This window comes from Astatotilapia calliptera, chromosome 5 (assembly GCF_964374335.1).
Source record: "Astatotilapia calliptera chromosome 5, fAstCal68.1, whole genome shotgun sequence".
Lineage (NCBI taxonomy): Eukaryota > Metazoa > Chordata > Actinopteri > Cichliformes > Cichlidae > Astatotilapia > Astatotilapia calliptera.
The window spans coordinates 10,472,501-10,487,976 of NC_137426.1; the positions used below are offsets into that span (position 1 = coordinate 10,472,501).

Sequence of the window (15,476 nt, forward strand, 5' to 3'; positions counted from 1 at the left end):
GAGGACCCTGCAAGAGAAAACCAGGATGGATGACATTCAGCCATTAATTATCAAGAAAATAAAACACAGAAACATTCCTGCAAGTATGCAAAACACTACTAATGACCACCCAGAAGATGTTATCCCTTTGTGGTTCATCAAAACATGCTTATCCCTAGTTCAAAAAGTGTTGAACATAAGGTGTTTATGGTAGGTTTAAGACCATTTATTGTCTCAGTTTGTGTTTTCACACGAAGCTCCTCCAGGGAAACGTCTAGAAAGGTACATGACTGCAGTACATGTGTGAAAAAGCTTCAATCACATAGTCAGATCCAAAGGGAAACAAAGTTTGCTTAATTTCTAATGAGACATCCAATGAAAGAATACACTTATATCCAACACAGAGGTGAAAACATGTCTGAATCAAACTGTCTGCTGCTGTGTGATGCATGTAAAAATGCACAACTTCAGCCAAGATCCAGGCCTGATTTTATAGATATTGCCCTAAGATCACATGTGAAAACAGCTTGTGAGTGTGAAGACCAACAGAATGAATCTGACCTTTAGTCTTTCAAGCCACTGGTCATAGGAATCAACGAGCCATGGCCGCTCTGAGAGGGGAATAAAAAAGAAAATACAAATGTCAGTCTGACCACCAAGAGGCATAAAAGCAGGTCTAAAATCCGACAGTGTATCATCAGCAGACATCAGAAGGTGTAACAGCAAGCAAAAAGGCACACAGCTTATAGGAAATGTTTGAAGTGATGTCAAACTAAACAGATACCTTCCTCTTGAAAATATCAATCTGCCTCCACACCAGCTGTACAACAATATTTACTTGCACTTAAAAGTTCATTTTCATGCTTCAGTTGTCATGTGATGCTGGGAGATTTTCAATATGCTATCTTAAGGCTTAATGTTTTTTCTCTCTCCTTAAACTAATATGGGATTGGAAATCCAATCCAATCAACCCAAGGTGTACCCATGTGATGACATTAAAACTAACCAAGTTACTTAAGAGGAACAAAAGTTTGAATTTGGTTCCTCGGTCTTCTCATCTCTCACATCCTGACTGGAAGGAGATAAAATGTAAGAGCAAGTGAGAGAAGCAAGGAGACATGTTAGTATAATAAAAATAAGCCTAAACGTTCTGTCTGTCTGAGTGCTTATGAAACACAGTTGACCCTCACATTGCACACAATGTGCTTGCATGGACTGAGACACAGATAGACCTCTGACAGTGCTTATGCCCTGCTAACGTGTAGTTAACAATACTTCTGCAGTGCAGTTGCAACTGCAATTGTGTTAAAGTACTTGGATACCTTCCAGCTGTCGTTTAGCCTCCTCAAACCCAAACTCGGGGTCAGATTCCAGGACGCTGTAAGTGTCAAAACGAAACAGACTAAAGTGAGCTCAAACCAGCAACAGTTTACCAAAAAATAACAAAACTTCAAGACTGAGGCTAAAATGTTTTGTGTCTCTAAAAGCTTGTGCAGCTGGGTTGATGTAATCTATGAACCCAGCAAGAGATGAAAAAAAGACCACTCACTCTGACACGGCCTTGGCTCCCCAGTCAAAGACATTCCCAGCCAGGACACCCTGGACTAGGGCAAACTGTTTCTCCTCCCAGCTCAGCTCATCCAAGGACTTCACTGCCTTTTGATAGTACTTGAGAGCAATGTCATTCTCTCTCTGTTTAATCTGAAATACAAAAAAAACAATACAACAAAAACAAAGTCAACAAAAAGAAAACTACAGAGTCATGACATTGGTCACTAAAGGCCAATTCAGCTGTAAAATTCAAGAAAGGTGCATAAAAGCAAAACAACACATTTGATAGATTTCACCTTAGAGTAGGGATCAGGAAAGTTGAACTCGTTTAAACAGTGTTCCCTCGTGTCTAACAAACTTCTGACAGTGAGGGATCCATAAGCACTAGGTGAGAAGAGAAGCACTCTATGTTAGCAAGAGAGAAACATATAGAAACAACCGGGCTGGGATAATAAATGCAAAGCACTTTTCCACAGTTTCCCCCCCTTTTTTAATGTTCTGAAATAAACTATTAGAAAGTTAAAATATATAAATATCTGGAATTTGGAAGTATTTCTTCTTTAAATTTTATAGACTGTTACAGACCTAGTGCTGTGATTCTATTACTAATCCACACTTATGGAGTGCAGCCCAGTCCTAAAAACTGAAAGAGTAAACAGGATCAACATCAAGATTTTGCCGGTATAAAGAGATGAAACTAATGCAGACGGTGAAGAAAGAGTTCGACTTAAAGCAACCTCTGAGTAAACTAGATGCAGTAGCAGAGCCACTAGCAGTCCTTACAACGGCTGTTGACGAAGGGTCTGAAGCTTGTGTCTGTATTTCTGACGGAACTTCTCAGCACGCAGGGCTGCCTCCGGCATGTCAGGCTGACTCGCTACAGCTCTCTTAACCACCTGCTCAAGGACCAAAAAAAAAGTAATCAAAAAACACTTCAACTTTTGAGCAAAGAAATAAAAGAAATGTGTATACATCACCATGTAAATGGCAAATATTTCAACTAGAACTTTTCCCAGATCCAAAAGGGAAACGTGAAGCTTTACTGTCAGACCAGGATCAGGTCAAAATTCATTCCTTTGTTAAAAAAAAGATCCCACCACATAAGAGACAGATCTCCCCAACAGTGACCCAAAAATCAAACTACACTATATATCAACCCAATTATGAGCAAAGATGGGATAATTTCTTTGGGTTCAGAAGGAAAAAAATGGATGTCATGCACAACATTTTCTTTTTGTCTTGCATGATGTGTCACAATCTATGAGAACCTATGCCTCATCTGAGATCCCTCAGTACGTCCTAACAGAAAGACTGGCATGTTAGAATTATTTTGAGCAATTTAATTGAGGTTGACCAAAATAAACACAGAGCAGTCTGACAGCCAACGATGCTGCCAGTGCAGTCAGGTGGAACTGTGACTAGACTGGCAGATAGCATTACAAACACTGCTTTGGTTCCCATTGTGTTTACATTCTTTACTGGAAATTACTAGCTAGCAGCTCTTCATGATGCTGCATGCATGAGTAACGTGGGAAGAACGTGCAGTCAGTCATGTCTATAGTAATGAGAAGACAACATTACTTTGTAGCTGTCTAATCTGACAGAGTTAAAATATTAATAGAAACAGACACCTTAGAATTCATACCTTCGATTTCAAAGCCGAATGCTGGGCTCCGACTTGATTTTTGTCATTGTGTTTTTTCCCCATTTTTTAAGAATAATTTTGCAGATATTTACCACATTTGTCTTGCTATTACAACTATGATGCCATCCTACCCCATCTAGGGCCTCTTCGAAGCAGTATAGCCAGTATTCACGGGCCAGAGCATCCTCTGTGAGGTCCACAGTGTCAGGGATGTAAGAGGAAGGGTCTTGCAGCAGAGGCAGGTTCACCAGTTGCCTCTCCAGACGGTCCATCTCCAACATGTCAAACTGTACAACAAAGACACAGAAAACATTCACGCTATCACGCCTTGCCCATAAAAGGCTTTTATGGATAAAAGCCTAACCACTCAGATAACTTGACGTTTATTCCAGCTGTTAAATTGTACAAGCCTATTCCCACTACCCTTCTTAAACACCATCATTCCAGGATGTATTTTAAAATATTTCCCCTTCTTTGTGGCACTCATGTCAGTATTTTTTCTTCAGTGTGTCAACAAAAACGATGAGCGTGAGATGTAGTAAAGAGGAGAGGTTAAACCAGAATTTAACTCTAAAAGCCAATGAAAGCCAACAGATTCATTAAATGGACACAATCAATAGTCCATTAGAGGAAGTCCTTTCCTTTTAAAGAACTTAGTACATCTGCTGATGGTTTCTCGAGAGGAAAGAAAAGCAAAGAAGTCTGCAGTAATGAAAACTAGTGAATGCGAGTTGGGCACAAGGGTATTTCAGTGATTGTGGGCTGAGGGAGGGAGACTGGGAGTGGGGAGGGCACATAGCTGCTCCTGCTACTACAGTGGCCTAGAAGCTCAAGGTATTACAAAAAAAGCAAAGTGCACACCTGAAACACTTCACATCTTTTAAAACCATCAAACAACCTATTATTTTCTATTGTTCATCTAATGTGAACACACAAATGAATGCCTGTCACAACAACTGTTTAAGTGTTTGCAGTTACACGACGTGTTGAACACAACCAATGTGCCATCAAACCACCAAACAAGCAAAGCAGGCAGAGGTACTTACAGGAAACTGAAGGAGAGAGTTAGAAGAGTGTGTGGACAGAAAATGGGAAAAAAATTAGAATACAAAGATGAACGGAATGAATTTTTTATGACTTTGTATTCAGCGAGAACAATAATGATGGCATCTCCATCAAAAACGAAAACATTAATTGAAGTTTATAGACAAACTTATCAATAATTAGATGGAAAAGGATTTAAAGAAAAAAAACATTAGCAAATGAGGGCTGATGTGCCATGTTGTGCTACGTGGCCCAGCCTCAGGTCTTCAGATACCACAAATCTCTAACTCACTGTGGACTCACCGTTCCACTACGAGCACGTTGCATAGGATTCATGTCAGGAGAAACGCTCATCAGACCTGAGCTACCTGCGTAATTCTCACCCCAGCTATACTGGTTTGGATCTAGAGGAGAAAAAATGTAAACGTTAATATATTTACCAAACACTGTTTGGATTACAGAGAATTTTAATATCATTACAGTTAATATTTAAACAAGTCTTTTGCAAAGTTAACGTATTTAAACGTTACCGTTATTGGTCTTTGATGATACACCATTCCTTTAATATACTATTATGGCAGTTTATGAAATGTGTTTTTGTCAAGGACCACCTCCACAGATTTTATTTATACTTAATCTCACTAAAAACTGCTTCCAAAAAAATTCTCATAATACTGTTAAGTTTTCAGTGATCCTTTTAATGTTTCCCACAGAATACCCATAACTGTTCCAGTGGTCACTGTGGATGGACTTTAACTTCACCATCTTGGACTCCAACTAGCAAAGGTAGTCCCTGTTGTGCAGTCTTGAAGAGCTTAGTGAAGGAGCACTAGTGCTGCAGGTTCTGGTTAGAGTGGGCCTTCAACGTGCAGTGGATCTCAAGAGCAGGAAAAAAAAAAGACTACTTTTGTCCAGCTGCAGTCCGTGACGGGGGAGTAGAGAGTCTGTCCAACCACAGGTTGAATCTAGAAAGCTACTTGATATAAAGGATTTAGCAGCTACTAGTTAGCTCACGTGGGTAACGACAGCGAGACCTGGAGGGGCGTGATTGGGAGGAACGGCCTCCCTGATCTGAACCCGAGCGGTGCTCTGTTATTGGACTTCTGTGCTAATCACAGTTTGGCCATAACGAACACCCTGTTCGAACATAAGAGTGTCCATAAGTGCACGTGGCACCAGGATGCTCTAGGCCGTAGGTCGATGATCGATTTTGTAATCGTATCAGCAGACCTGCGACCATATGTTCTGGACACTCGGGTAAAGAGAGGGGCTGAGCTGTCAACTGATCACCACCTGGTGGTGAGTTGGATCAGGTGGCGGGGGAAGACGCTGGACAGACCTGGTGCACCTAAACGCGTAGTGAGGGTGTGCTGGGAACGTCTAGCAGAGGCCCCAGTCCGCGAGATCTTCAACGCACACCTCCGGCAGAGCTTCAACAGCATTCCGAGGGAGACTGGGGACATTGAGTCCGAATGGACCATGTTCAGCGTCTCCATTGCCGAAGCTGCTGCATTGAGCTGCGGCCGCAAGGTGGTTGGTGCCTGCCGTGGTGGTAATCCCCGAACCAAATGGTGGACACCAGAGGTGAAGGGAGCCACCAGGCTGAAGAAGGAGTCCTATCGGGCTTGGTTAGCCTGTGGGACTCCGGAGGCAGCCGACAGGTATCGACAGGCCAAGCGGAATGCGGCTCGGGCAGTGGCTGAAGCAAAAACTCGGGTGTGGGAGGAGTTCGGAGAGGCCATGGAAAAAGACTTTCGGGCTGCCTCGAAGAGATTCTGACAAACCGTCAGACGTCTCAGGAGGGGAAAGCGGTGCTCTACCTGCACTGTGTATAGTGCTGGCGGAGCGCTGCTGACGTCGACTGAGAAAATTGTCAGGCGGTGGAAGGAATACTTCGAGGACCTCCTTAATCCCACTGACACGTCTTCCGAGGAGGAAGCAGAGTCTGGGGATGAGGGGAATGACCCGCCAATTTCCGGGGGCGAGGTCACTGAGGCAGTTAAACAACACCAGGGGCTCCGCCCCGAGTTCCTGAAGGCTCTGGACGTTGTAGGGCTGTCCTGGTTGACACGCCTCTGCAATGTTGCGTGGAGATCAGGGGCAGTACCTGTGGACTGGCAGACCGGGGTGGTGGTCCCCATCTTCAAGAAAGGGGACCGGAGGGTGTGTTCCAACTACAGGGGGGTCACACTCCTCAGCCTCCCTGGGAAAGTCTATGCCAGGGTGCTGGAAAGGAGAGTTCGTCCGTTAGTCGAACCTCGGATACAGGAGGAACAATGCGGTTTTCGTCCTGGTCGCGGAACACTGGACCAGCTCTTTATCCTCTCCAGGATACTTGAGGGTGCATGGGAGTTTGCCCAACCAGTCTACATGTGTTTTGTGGACTTGGAGAAGGCATTCGACCGTGTCCCTCGGGGTGTCCTGTGGGAGGTGTTGCGGGAATATGGGGTGTCTGGCCCATTGCTACGGGCCATTCGAACCCTATACAACCGTTGCAAGAGCTTGGTTCGCATTGCCGGCAATAAGTCGGACTCGTTCCCGGTGGGTGATGGGCTCCGCCAGGGCTGCCCTTTGTCTCCGGTTCTGTTCATAATTTTTATGGACAGGATTTCTAGGCGCAGCCAAGTGGCGGAGGGCTTTCGCTTTGGTGGCCTCAGAATCTCATCTCTGATTTTTGCAGATGATGTGGTTCTGTTGGCTTCATCGGGTGGAGCGGTTCGCAGCCGAGTGTGAAGCAGCGGGAATGAGGATCAGCACCTCCAAATCTGAGGCCATGGTTCTCAGCCGGAAAAGGGTGGAGTGCCCACTCCGGGTCGGGGATGAGTTCCTGCCCCAAGTGGAGGAGTTTAAGTATCTCGGGGTCTTGTTCGCGAGTGATGGGAGAAGGGAGCCGGAGATCGACAGACGGATTGGGGCTGCAGCTGCAGTAATGCGGATGCTGCACCGGTCCGTCGTGGTGAAGAGGGAGCTGAGTGTAAAAGCGAAGCTCTCAATTTACCGGTCGATCTACGTCCCTACCCTCACCTATGGCCACGAGCTGTGGGTAGTGACCGAAAGAACGAGATCGCGGATACAAGCGGCAGAAATGAGCTTCCTCCGAAGGGTGGCTGGCCTCTCCCTTAGAGATAGGGTGAGAAGTTCGGCCATCCGGGAGGGGCTCAGAGTAGAGCAGCTGCTGCTCCACATCGAAAGGAGCCAGCTGAGGTGGTTCGGGCATCTGACAAGGATGCCCCCTGGGCGCCTCCTGGGTGAGGTGTTCCAGGCATGTCCCACCGGGAGGAGGCCCCAGGGCAGACCCAGGACACGCTGGAAAGATTATATCTCTCGGCTGGCCTGGGAACGCCTTGGTATTCCCCCGGATAAGCTGGAGGAGGTGGCTGGGGAGAGGGAGGTCTGGGCCTCTTTGCTTAGGCTGCTGCCCCCGCGACCCGGCCCCGGACAAAGCGGATGAAGATGGATGGATGGATGGATAGTTAGCAGCAGAAATTATAAGATAAGAACAAGAGCCCTGTCAAAGACCAACTAGATCAGGTTGTTGTCTAAACCAAAGCAGAACAGTCAAGTGCAATCATCGTTGTTTGAAAACCACAACAGGCATTAGCTGTTTCTTTCTTACTGTCTTCCTCTGCTCCTTTAAGAAAGGCTCCAATGGTTCCCAAATAACCTTCATGCCTCAAAAACAAGGCCTGAACTTCACCCTACAACAAAGCAAGAGGAGGTCAAAAGGCTGTGGTTTAAATATTGTACAGTTCACAGCTATACTGACATGAAACAAATAGACGACTGCCTTTTGTAAAGTTGTTTCTGTGTCAGAGCACAAAGTTTTGCTTGCCTTGGTAAAGAAGTTGATGCTATAGGTGATTGTGTGCATGGTAACAGGGTGTCCTCTAATAAAGAAGCCTCCAAAATACACTCTGGACAGGTTGTGAAGCTTGGCATAAAGACAGGCCAGCTGCCCGATGTCATTGCTTATCATATGGAGTAAACTCTTGGCCATGTCTTCTTTAGAAAAGTCTAAAATTCAGAGCAGGTTATATGAACATAAAGGCATAAAAGAGGTAAGACTTTATATTAGTATATAAATAGCACCGGGATGGCACTGTGATAGCCTCCATAAAACAAAAAACAACAACAACAAAAAAACAAACAAAAAAAAAAAACATATTAAAACACTTCCTTAATTTTCAAACTGGAACTATAACCTAGAATTACTACTTACCTACAATAATTGCTCAACAGTAGCAGCTGAACAGTTACAGACTTCACTTCAATAAATTATAAAAGATGTTGAATTTTCTGGGATAACACCATCCCTTTATTCCATAATATTCACCAATACAACACCGGATGAAGAGGCATCAATTTGATTCTGTAGCTGTAATAAAACTGAAAAATATTAGATGCTTTTTTTTCCTGGAGACAACAAAATTCAATTTATCATGATAGAGTTTGGCTTTCACCCATCCATCCTCTTCTACTTTTCCAATTTATGGTAACATTCACACCTATGGGCAATTTGAATCATCACTTAACCCCTAACCCCAGGAAGTGCATGTCTTTGGACTATGGAAGGAAGCAGGAGCACACAAAGAAAACCTGACAGGGTGAGAACTTTTTGCTGTGAGGCAACAGGGCCAAGTATGGCTTAGAAGCAACTCAACACGATTTCCTCCTTTAATATGTATAGTCAATATGTAATATATGAATAAACCAGCCCTGGTTCATGAGGTAGAGCAGGTCATTCACTAACTGGAAGGTTGGTGTCTCCAGTCTTCAGTCTGCCAAAGTATCTTTGGGCAAGATCCTAAACCCCAAGTTGCTGTTGATGTTAGATAGAAAGCATGTGTAGAAAACTAAGTAGAAAAGCTCTATATAGGATATTTTTTTCCTGACATTACCTAATATATAGGGTGTCACTAATGTTAGCTCAAACTCGTTTGTAATTGCAAGTTCTGACAAGTTAAACCCTCCCTAAAAGATATGGCATGTGAGAGGATTGTTAGGCATTAAACTGGGCTGCAATTCCAATAGAAATGCTCAGCCATGACAGCCATGCTCATATGTCTTTGAGCAAAAACATCACATGAAGTAGTTAACAAGGTAAAAAAGAACAGGGATCCTGCCTTGTTAGAGAAATAAAAGTATCTGGTTATAATCAATTTATTTAAATCAATTACATCTTTAAACTGCCAGTAGCTACACTTAAAAATCACCATTATATGACAGTTAAAAAGGAAGAAGCCATTTTTCCACATACTGAGGAAGAAACTACTCAAATGTAATAATCTGAGGTGGACTAGTGTGGTTTGAGTTTAAATGCAAATTCAGATATATTACGCTTTGAAACTAGGCCATCACTGAAATACATTTTACCATGAATAATCTGAGCTTACTGCAGCTGTTGCCCTGCAGCTGTTGATCTTCAGAGCAAGCCTCTTTCATTTTAGGACTAAAAACATACTAAAAGGATGTGAGGTGTTTTTTTTGTCATGATAAATGAATAAGCTGCAAATACAAAACACAATATATAACCAAGTTGTTAGAGTCTGACATTACAAGGATGCACAGTACTGTCTTTAACCACCCACAATTTCTTTATAATTTGCTTCCATGAGATGCACATTCTTGCAAGTTTCTAATTTTTTCTTGGGAAAACGTTCTTTGAGCTTTTTGAAGGTCTTTGAGAGTTTTCTTTGGACATTAACTGCTTTATGCTCATTTTCAGCCCAGTTTTTGTACTATTTTCGCAATTAAACAAAAGCGCAATATAACTAAAGGGATGAACCAGTGTTGTGTCCACACATAACAGACAACTTAAAAAAGAAACAATTTTAAATTGACCCTTTAGGCACTTTCTTATTAGCAGCCTGCCACTTAACATATAATTTGCTCCCATTTCTTTAGTTGAATCCACAAAAAAATGCTAAAGATAACAGTTAACAGGCATAAGATAATATTTTTTTGCAACGACCAGGTGATTCCCAAAGAGCTATTAGCTGGCTTGGCATACTGCAGCATGCTGTGCAGTGTACCCATTAGAAATATTTGAGGAAGCTGGAGGATAAAAGAAGAAGTGGCATGCCAAATATCTACAGCAGATGAACAGTATATGAAACTCACTGCCTTAAGAAAAAGGAAAAAATCCAAAGATAAATATGGCCCTTCAGTTGATCCATCTACAGTTCACTGAAGCCTCATTAGAAACGGTCTCAGTGGAAGGGTGGCTGTCAAGAAGACACTCTTCAGGAGGGGAAACGGGGCAAAAAGGCTGAGGTATGCCAAATTACACTAGAACTGAACTGAAAATTAGTGGCAACAGGTCACATGGAGTGACGGATATGATTTTATTTATTTTTTTGTTTAAATTCATTTTTAATATGTACAGATGAGTTCAGAGTAGAAATACAGCAGTCAGTGTCTATAGCCATCTCTGAAACACAGAGGAGGCTCTGTAATGGTTTGCGGCTGTGTTTCAGCCAGTGGTGTTGGAGATCACAGAAAGATTTTGATCCATCATCCAGTGCAATATGTAAAGTATCTGACTGGCAACAACTTAATTGTCCAGCATGGGTGTGAACCCAAACACACTGACAATGCAGTGAAAACAAACCAAGATATAATGATTCATTATCAGCCATTAATTGGCCTTCCCATTGAAGCAGTGTGAGAACAAAAACACAGCCAACATCCAAAGAAGAGCTTTGAATGTCCTTCTAGAAGCCTGGAAAAGTCCTCTTTAATACTACTTACAGAAATTACAATAAATAAATAAATAATAATACATAAATTATTGCACGTTTTCCCATTATTTTTTAGCAAAATGTAATGAAATGAGGAGTGACTCAACACTTACATAACACTACAGGTTAGCTAAATGAAACCTGTTCGTCCATGACTCACCTTTGTCGGCAGTAGCAGACTTCCCAAAACTGCTCGCTATAAGATCTCCAGTCAAACCCAAATACCCGTATGATCCTCCATAGATATCTTTAACAAGCATATCAACACTTGCATGCTGACCTTTCGAGGCCAACTGTAGCAGCTCGTCAAATCTCTATGGTTTAAATAAATTAAAAAAAAAAGTCAAGACAACCTTAAATACACGATTTAAGTAGTTGCTGATAAATGACTTGTAATAAAACCAGTCCACATTACTCAGGATACCTTTGTTTTGGTGAGAAGGGCTCCAAGTCCCCAGAATGTCCCTCCACCTATTGAGCTTCCTCCTATTCTCTCAAATTTGTCCTCTGATTCAACCTGGAGAAAGTGAGAAAAAAAGTGATACAGCGTAGTGCGTTAATCACAAAAGAACCTAGTAAATCAAATGAAAGTGATCATATAACCTCTTAATATTATATTTTTACTGCATCATTGAGAGAAGTGATAGTATGTTCTATTTAACAAAAAACACTGCATCTTAAGTCCTTTTAAAAAGCCAGTATTTGTCTGTTGTTTCTATAATTGAGCTTTTTAAGAGGACACAAAGACATGTGGGAAAAACAGGGTATTTGGAAAGTATAACAAAGTATACTCTTAAAATCTGTGCAAATGCAAAGGATGGGAAGAAATGGAAACATGTTCCAATGTAATGAATGCAGATGCAGCACAAGAAGGAGCATTCTTTATTCTCTTACTTATTTATTGTATTACCTTAACTATGGACACCCCGGAGCCGATGTTTACCAGCAGGTAAGGAAAGATGTCTGGATTAGTCGTCTGAAAGCGGAATTCTGAGTCGGCATGCTTGGCGTACACGAAAGCCTCGTGTGGTATGTTCTTCAGTACAAAATTACAGCCCTTGATGAGGCATGTCATCTCATCCTCTTTGTCCACTCTGCCACAGTACAGCACAAAAACAGGTGAGCATCATCACCAACAATAACAAACGATCTAATTCAATGTGACTACAAATTTACACTCTTCAAGCTACACTGGCTACACAGGTAATAATTACAAACAAGCACCAGCTGATGCAAATACGTTACTTTTTTGTATTAAATGACTAGAGTAACAAACTGGGAAAACTGAAACTGTATCTCGCTCTCGATCACATTAATGATTTTTTTGTCGTCTGTTTAATTAGCCGATACAAAAAAAGAAGGCTGCCAAACTTGGGAAGCCATCAAATATTAAATATTTTCCAGAGGAGTCTTTATAAGGTCTTCCAAAGGTCTCTGTAAAAAAAAACCATACAATTTGTCGTGCAATTTCCTGTTTTACAGGAAGAGGACAGGATATTGCTTTGTGCACTGGTTACAACAAGAACGGAGGACTATTGTTAATTCAAGGCTGGTCACCCAGAATATGCTAGAAATGTAGCTCCCTTTGTTTCCATTTATACCTACAGTTTCTACACTTTAGCACACTGCCACAAATGCTGAATGATACAGCACAGGTAAAGGGTTTTTTTTGGTGATAGCTAACATTGATTTGTATATACTGACTTGAGTCCCAGTTTCCTCTCGATTAGCTCTTTGAACTTGTGTGCCCCTCCACCTGTGGCTTTGATAACTTTGGTTTCAGTGTTAACTAGATGGTCTTTAATGAAGTCCAAGCATGTTTCGATGTAAGCATTTTCAAACTTGATAAAGTGCAGGCGTGCCGTCACCTCCTCCTGCATTGATATTTCATACAGCTTGTCACCAGCAGCCGCCTAGAAAACAGACATACGGAAGAGAAATGTCTGAGTACTTCAAGCAGTCCAGATGTTGGCTTCTGATACAAGCCCTGACAAAAAAATGTGGAATTGCTACACTTGAAGGATGCACAGCCAGCACTTATTTTTAAACTCTGTAGCAAATCAAATTAAAAAAAACAACAACTCAGAAATATATTTAGTAGCTGAATAGTTTGACTTCAAGATGTAGGAATGCATCTAATGTAAAGGACCAAGGGAGATGACAATCATTATGATTAAGTGATTTTTACGGACGTCCCAAAGCTACAGTTAAAGCTTTTCCTCATCCCCGTGACATGGTCAGCAAACAACCCAGATACTAATCTAATTGAAAATTATAGTTAAAATTATTAGAAGGAGATTGATGGAGAGCTTTGGTTTTTATAGTGGAGCATATACCTCAAAAAATCCTGCACATCATAACACCCAGAGGAGGTGCAAGAAAGTACTGACATGTACTTCGTGAAAAGTACAGAGTACTAGCTGATGATGTAAGGATGGGTCAGCACACTTCTCCCAATACTTGATCTGATTTTGCTATGTTTTTGTTTGTTTGTTTGTTTGTTTTTGTTATTCTAAGTAACAAACAAAAACAAAACAAGGCTGAATGAACATCCTACAAGTGTGCTGATTCATATTTTTGGGTGGTTGCATTTTAAAGCATAAACAGTGTATTTTTCATCCGTACCTTTGCAGTGTGGTCGAATGATCGCACTTTGGCCACCTTGTGCTGGACGGTTGAGTAGTAAGCCAGCTTTGTCAAAGAGCCACCTGTTAAAGCAAAACAACATCGATAATGTCCGATAAGAAAACAGCAGGGCGAATCGACATTTAAAACGAGCAATGAAGTGACAAACTCTGATGTTGTCTTGAAAGAGATAAGTTCTTATAACGGAGTAGCTAACAGCTAACGTGCAGGCTCGTGCACTTGTCAAAGTTGGCCAGGTTGTGTTTAGGCACACATCCGCTTAAAGGTAAAACGATAATCCCGAAAGCTCATCAGACTTCCATCTTTAGAATAAACTGACTGGCTGTCAAACAAATTAACATCGCGTGTAAAGTTAAGCCGCTACCATTAGCTTTGTCTTCTTTCACCTAAAGTCTAGTGTTTGTCAGAGTATTAAGGATGCGGCAGAGCTGGTCTACAAACACGAAGATTAGCTCAGTGTGTACAAAAGTTGCCGCAAAATGAAAGAAAGCGCTCATATTTCCAAGTACCGATATCTATGGCGAAGCGCTTTGCGTTTTCCAAATTGCGGAAGATTTCATCGGGAGGAAGAGTAATGCTTTTATCCATGGTGTGACTTGTGTTGCTGTCAACTCGACCACATTCCGCCATGGTCGGTAATTACGTGACGCTGTGTGCGTGCTGTACGTGCGTGCCCCGCGACGTCCAATCAGCATCCACGCCCAGTGCAGAGCGTGCACGTCATCTGGTAAACAAGTTCTGGAGCGACGTGAACGTTAACAGGTAGTAACGCGGGTTTTTTCCCCCATTCCACACTAATAATTATTTTATTATGTAAAAAACGTATTAACTAATTAAAAAAACGGATAATTTTAGAATTCGTGGACGTACAGTTGACGTCAGAAGTTTACTTATACTCGTCACAGACGTGAATGGTATGATATTTGGGGGGCTTTTGATGACTTATTTGAAGTATTCTTTTTCCAGGGTGAAAGAATTAAACTAAGAACTGAGCGCACAAGTTTGAATTTATTTTGGATTTTTTTGTAATCCAGGCACATAGGCAAGTGAGACTGAAACCCTTTGGCACCTCAAAATTTCATCAGAGCACCCCTAAAAATAACTAATAGTAGTAATAGTAGTAATAACAGCGCATTTTAGTATTATTTTCTAAAATTATCTTCAAATGTTTTATTTTCCCAACTTGTCAACTGACGCCAGTACAGGATAGAATGAAAACAGGTTTAATGTCTAGTGTTGATGATATCATGATGTTACAGTGTGCTCACACAGAGGCGTTGCTGGTTTGATTTTAATAGACTGAATAAGACTTTGGCTGCAGCAAGAAGATGAAGATGTAATTTCATGACACAAATCAGTGACGCAGATTTAAAACACACTTTAACTGACATATAGCAAAAGTTCAAACTGAGGGGACATTGCTGTGACTTATAAAATGTCTGCTTTTTTATTTGTCCTATAAATAGCGTTAAAAACTTTATCTAATCTATCTTAAATCACTAGAGATTATTAGTTAATTTTAACTGTCTGAGCCAGTAGTCTGCTGGTATGTCACAAGTTGCGAGCCAAGGAGATGATTTTTTTTATTTTAGTTCTTAAAAATTGTCTGTTCCTGTTCTTATTGAATTGGGCTTCAGTGTTTGTTTAGTGTACAGCTCCAGATCCAGGTGACAGCAAGTCAAAAGGATGTTGACTGTTAATAACCGTCTGCAACCTGCATTCAGTTTGAATGTTGCTGTAAATAGATATGAATCTGTTAGTGCTTTTTGTTACCAGTAATATTTAACTTTGTGCCGGCACCAAGACTGAGAGACGAAGATAAAGAGGGCTGGATGGAGACAGCAAAGAGAGAGAGAGCGAGCAAAAAGAAA

General features: G+C 41.6%; 1 protein-coding gene across 2 annotated transcripts in view; it reads right to left on the reverse strand.

The window, feature by feature from the left end:
* pank4 (pantothenate kinase 4 (inactive)) overlaps positions 1–14,269 on the reverse strand; it is a 17,223-nt gene extending 2,954 nt beyond the window's left edge. Inside the window, exons 1-16 of one of the 2 annotated variants that reach the window (XM_026167168.2) lie at positions 14,115–14,269; positions 13,585–13,667; positions 12,664–12,872; positions 11,870–12,053; positions 11,384–11,476; positions 11,120–11,273; positions 8,052–8,233; positions 7,836–7,917; positions 4,523–4,623; positions 3,307–3,462; positions 2,314–2,426; positions 1,827–1,914; positions 1,529–1,680; positions 1,302–1,357; positions 541–590; positions 1–7 (exon numbers count right to left, since the gene is read on the reverse strand). The exon at positions 1–7 is cut by the window's left edge and continues 98 nt beyond it. In XM_026167168.2, the coding sequence (XP_026022953.1) occupies positions 1–7; positions 541–590; positions 1,302–1,357; positions 1,529–1,680; positions 1,827–1,914; positions 2,314–2,426; positions 3,307–3,462; positions 4,523–4,623; positions 7,836–7,917; positions 8,052–8,233; positions 11,120–11,273; positions 11,384–11,476; positions 11,870–12,053; positions 12,664–12,872; positions 13,585–13,667; positions 14,115–14,235 (1,831 nt within the window). In that variant the 5' untranslated portion in view covers positions 14,236–14,269. The remainder of the gene's footprint in view (positions 8–540; positions 591–1,301; positions 1,358–1,528; positions 1,681–1,826; positions 1,915–2,313; positions 2,427–3,306; positions 3,463–4,522; positions 4,624–7,835; positions 7,918–8,051; positions 8,234–11,119; positions 11,274–11,383; positions 11,477–11,869; positions 12,054–12,663; positions 12,873–13,584; positions 13,668–14,114) is intronic. The other variant, XM_080301158.1, reaches the window with a different exon arrangement.
* Positions 14,270–15,476: the final 1,207 nt, after the last annotated feature.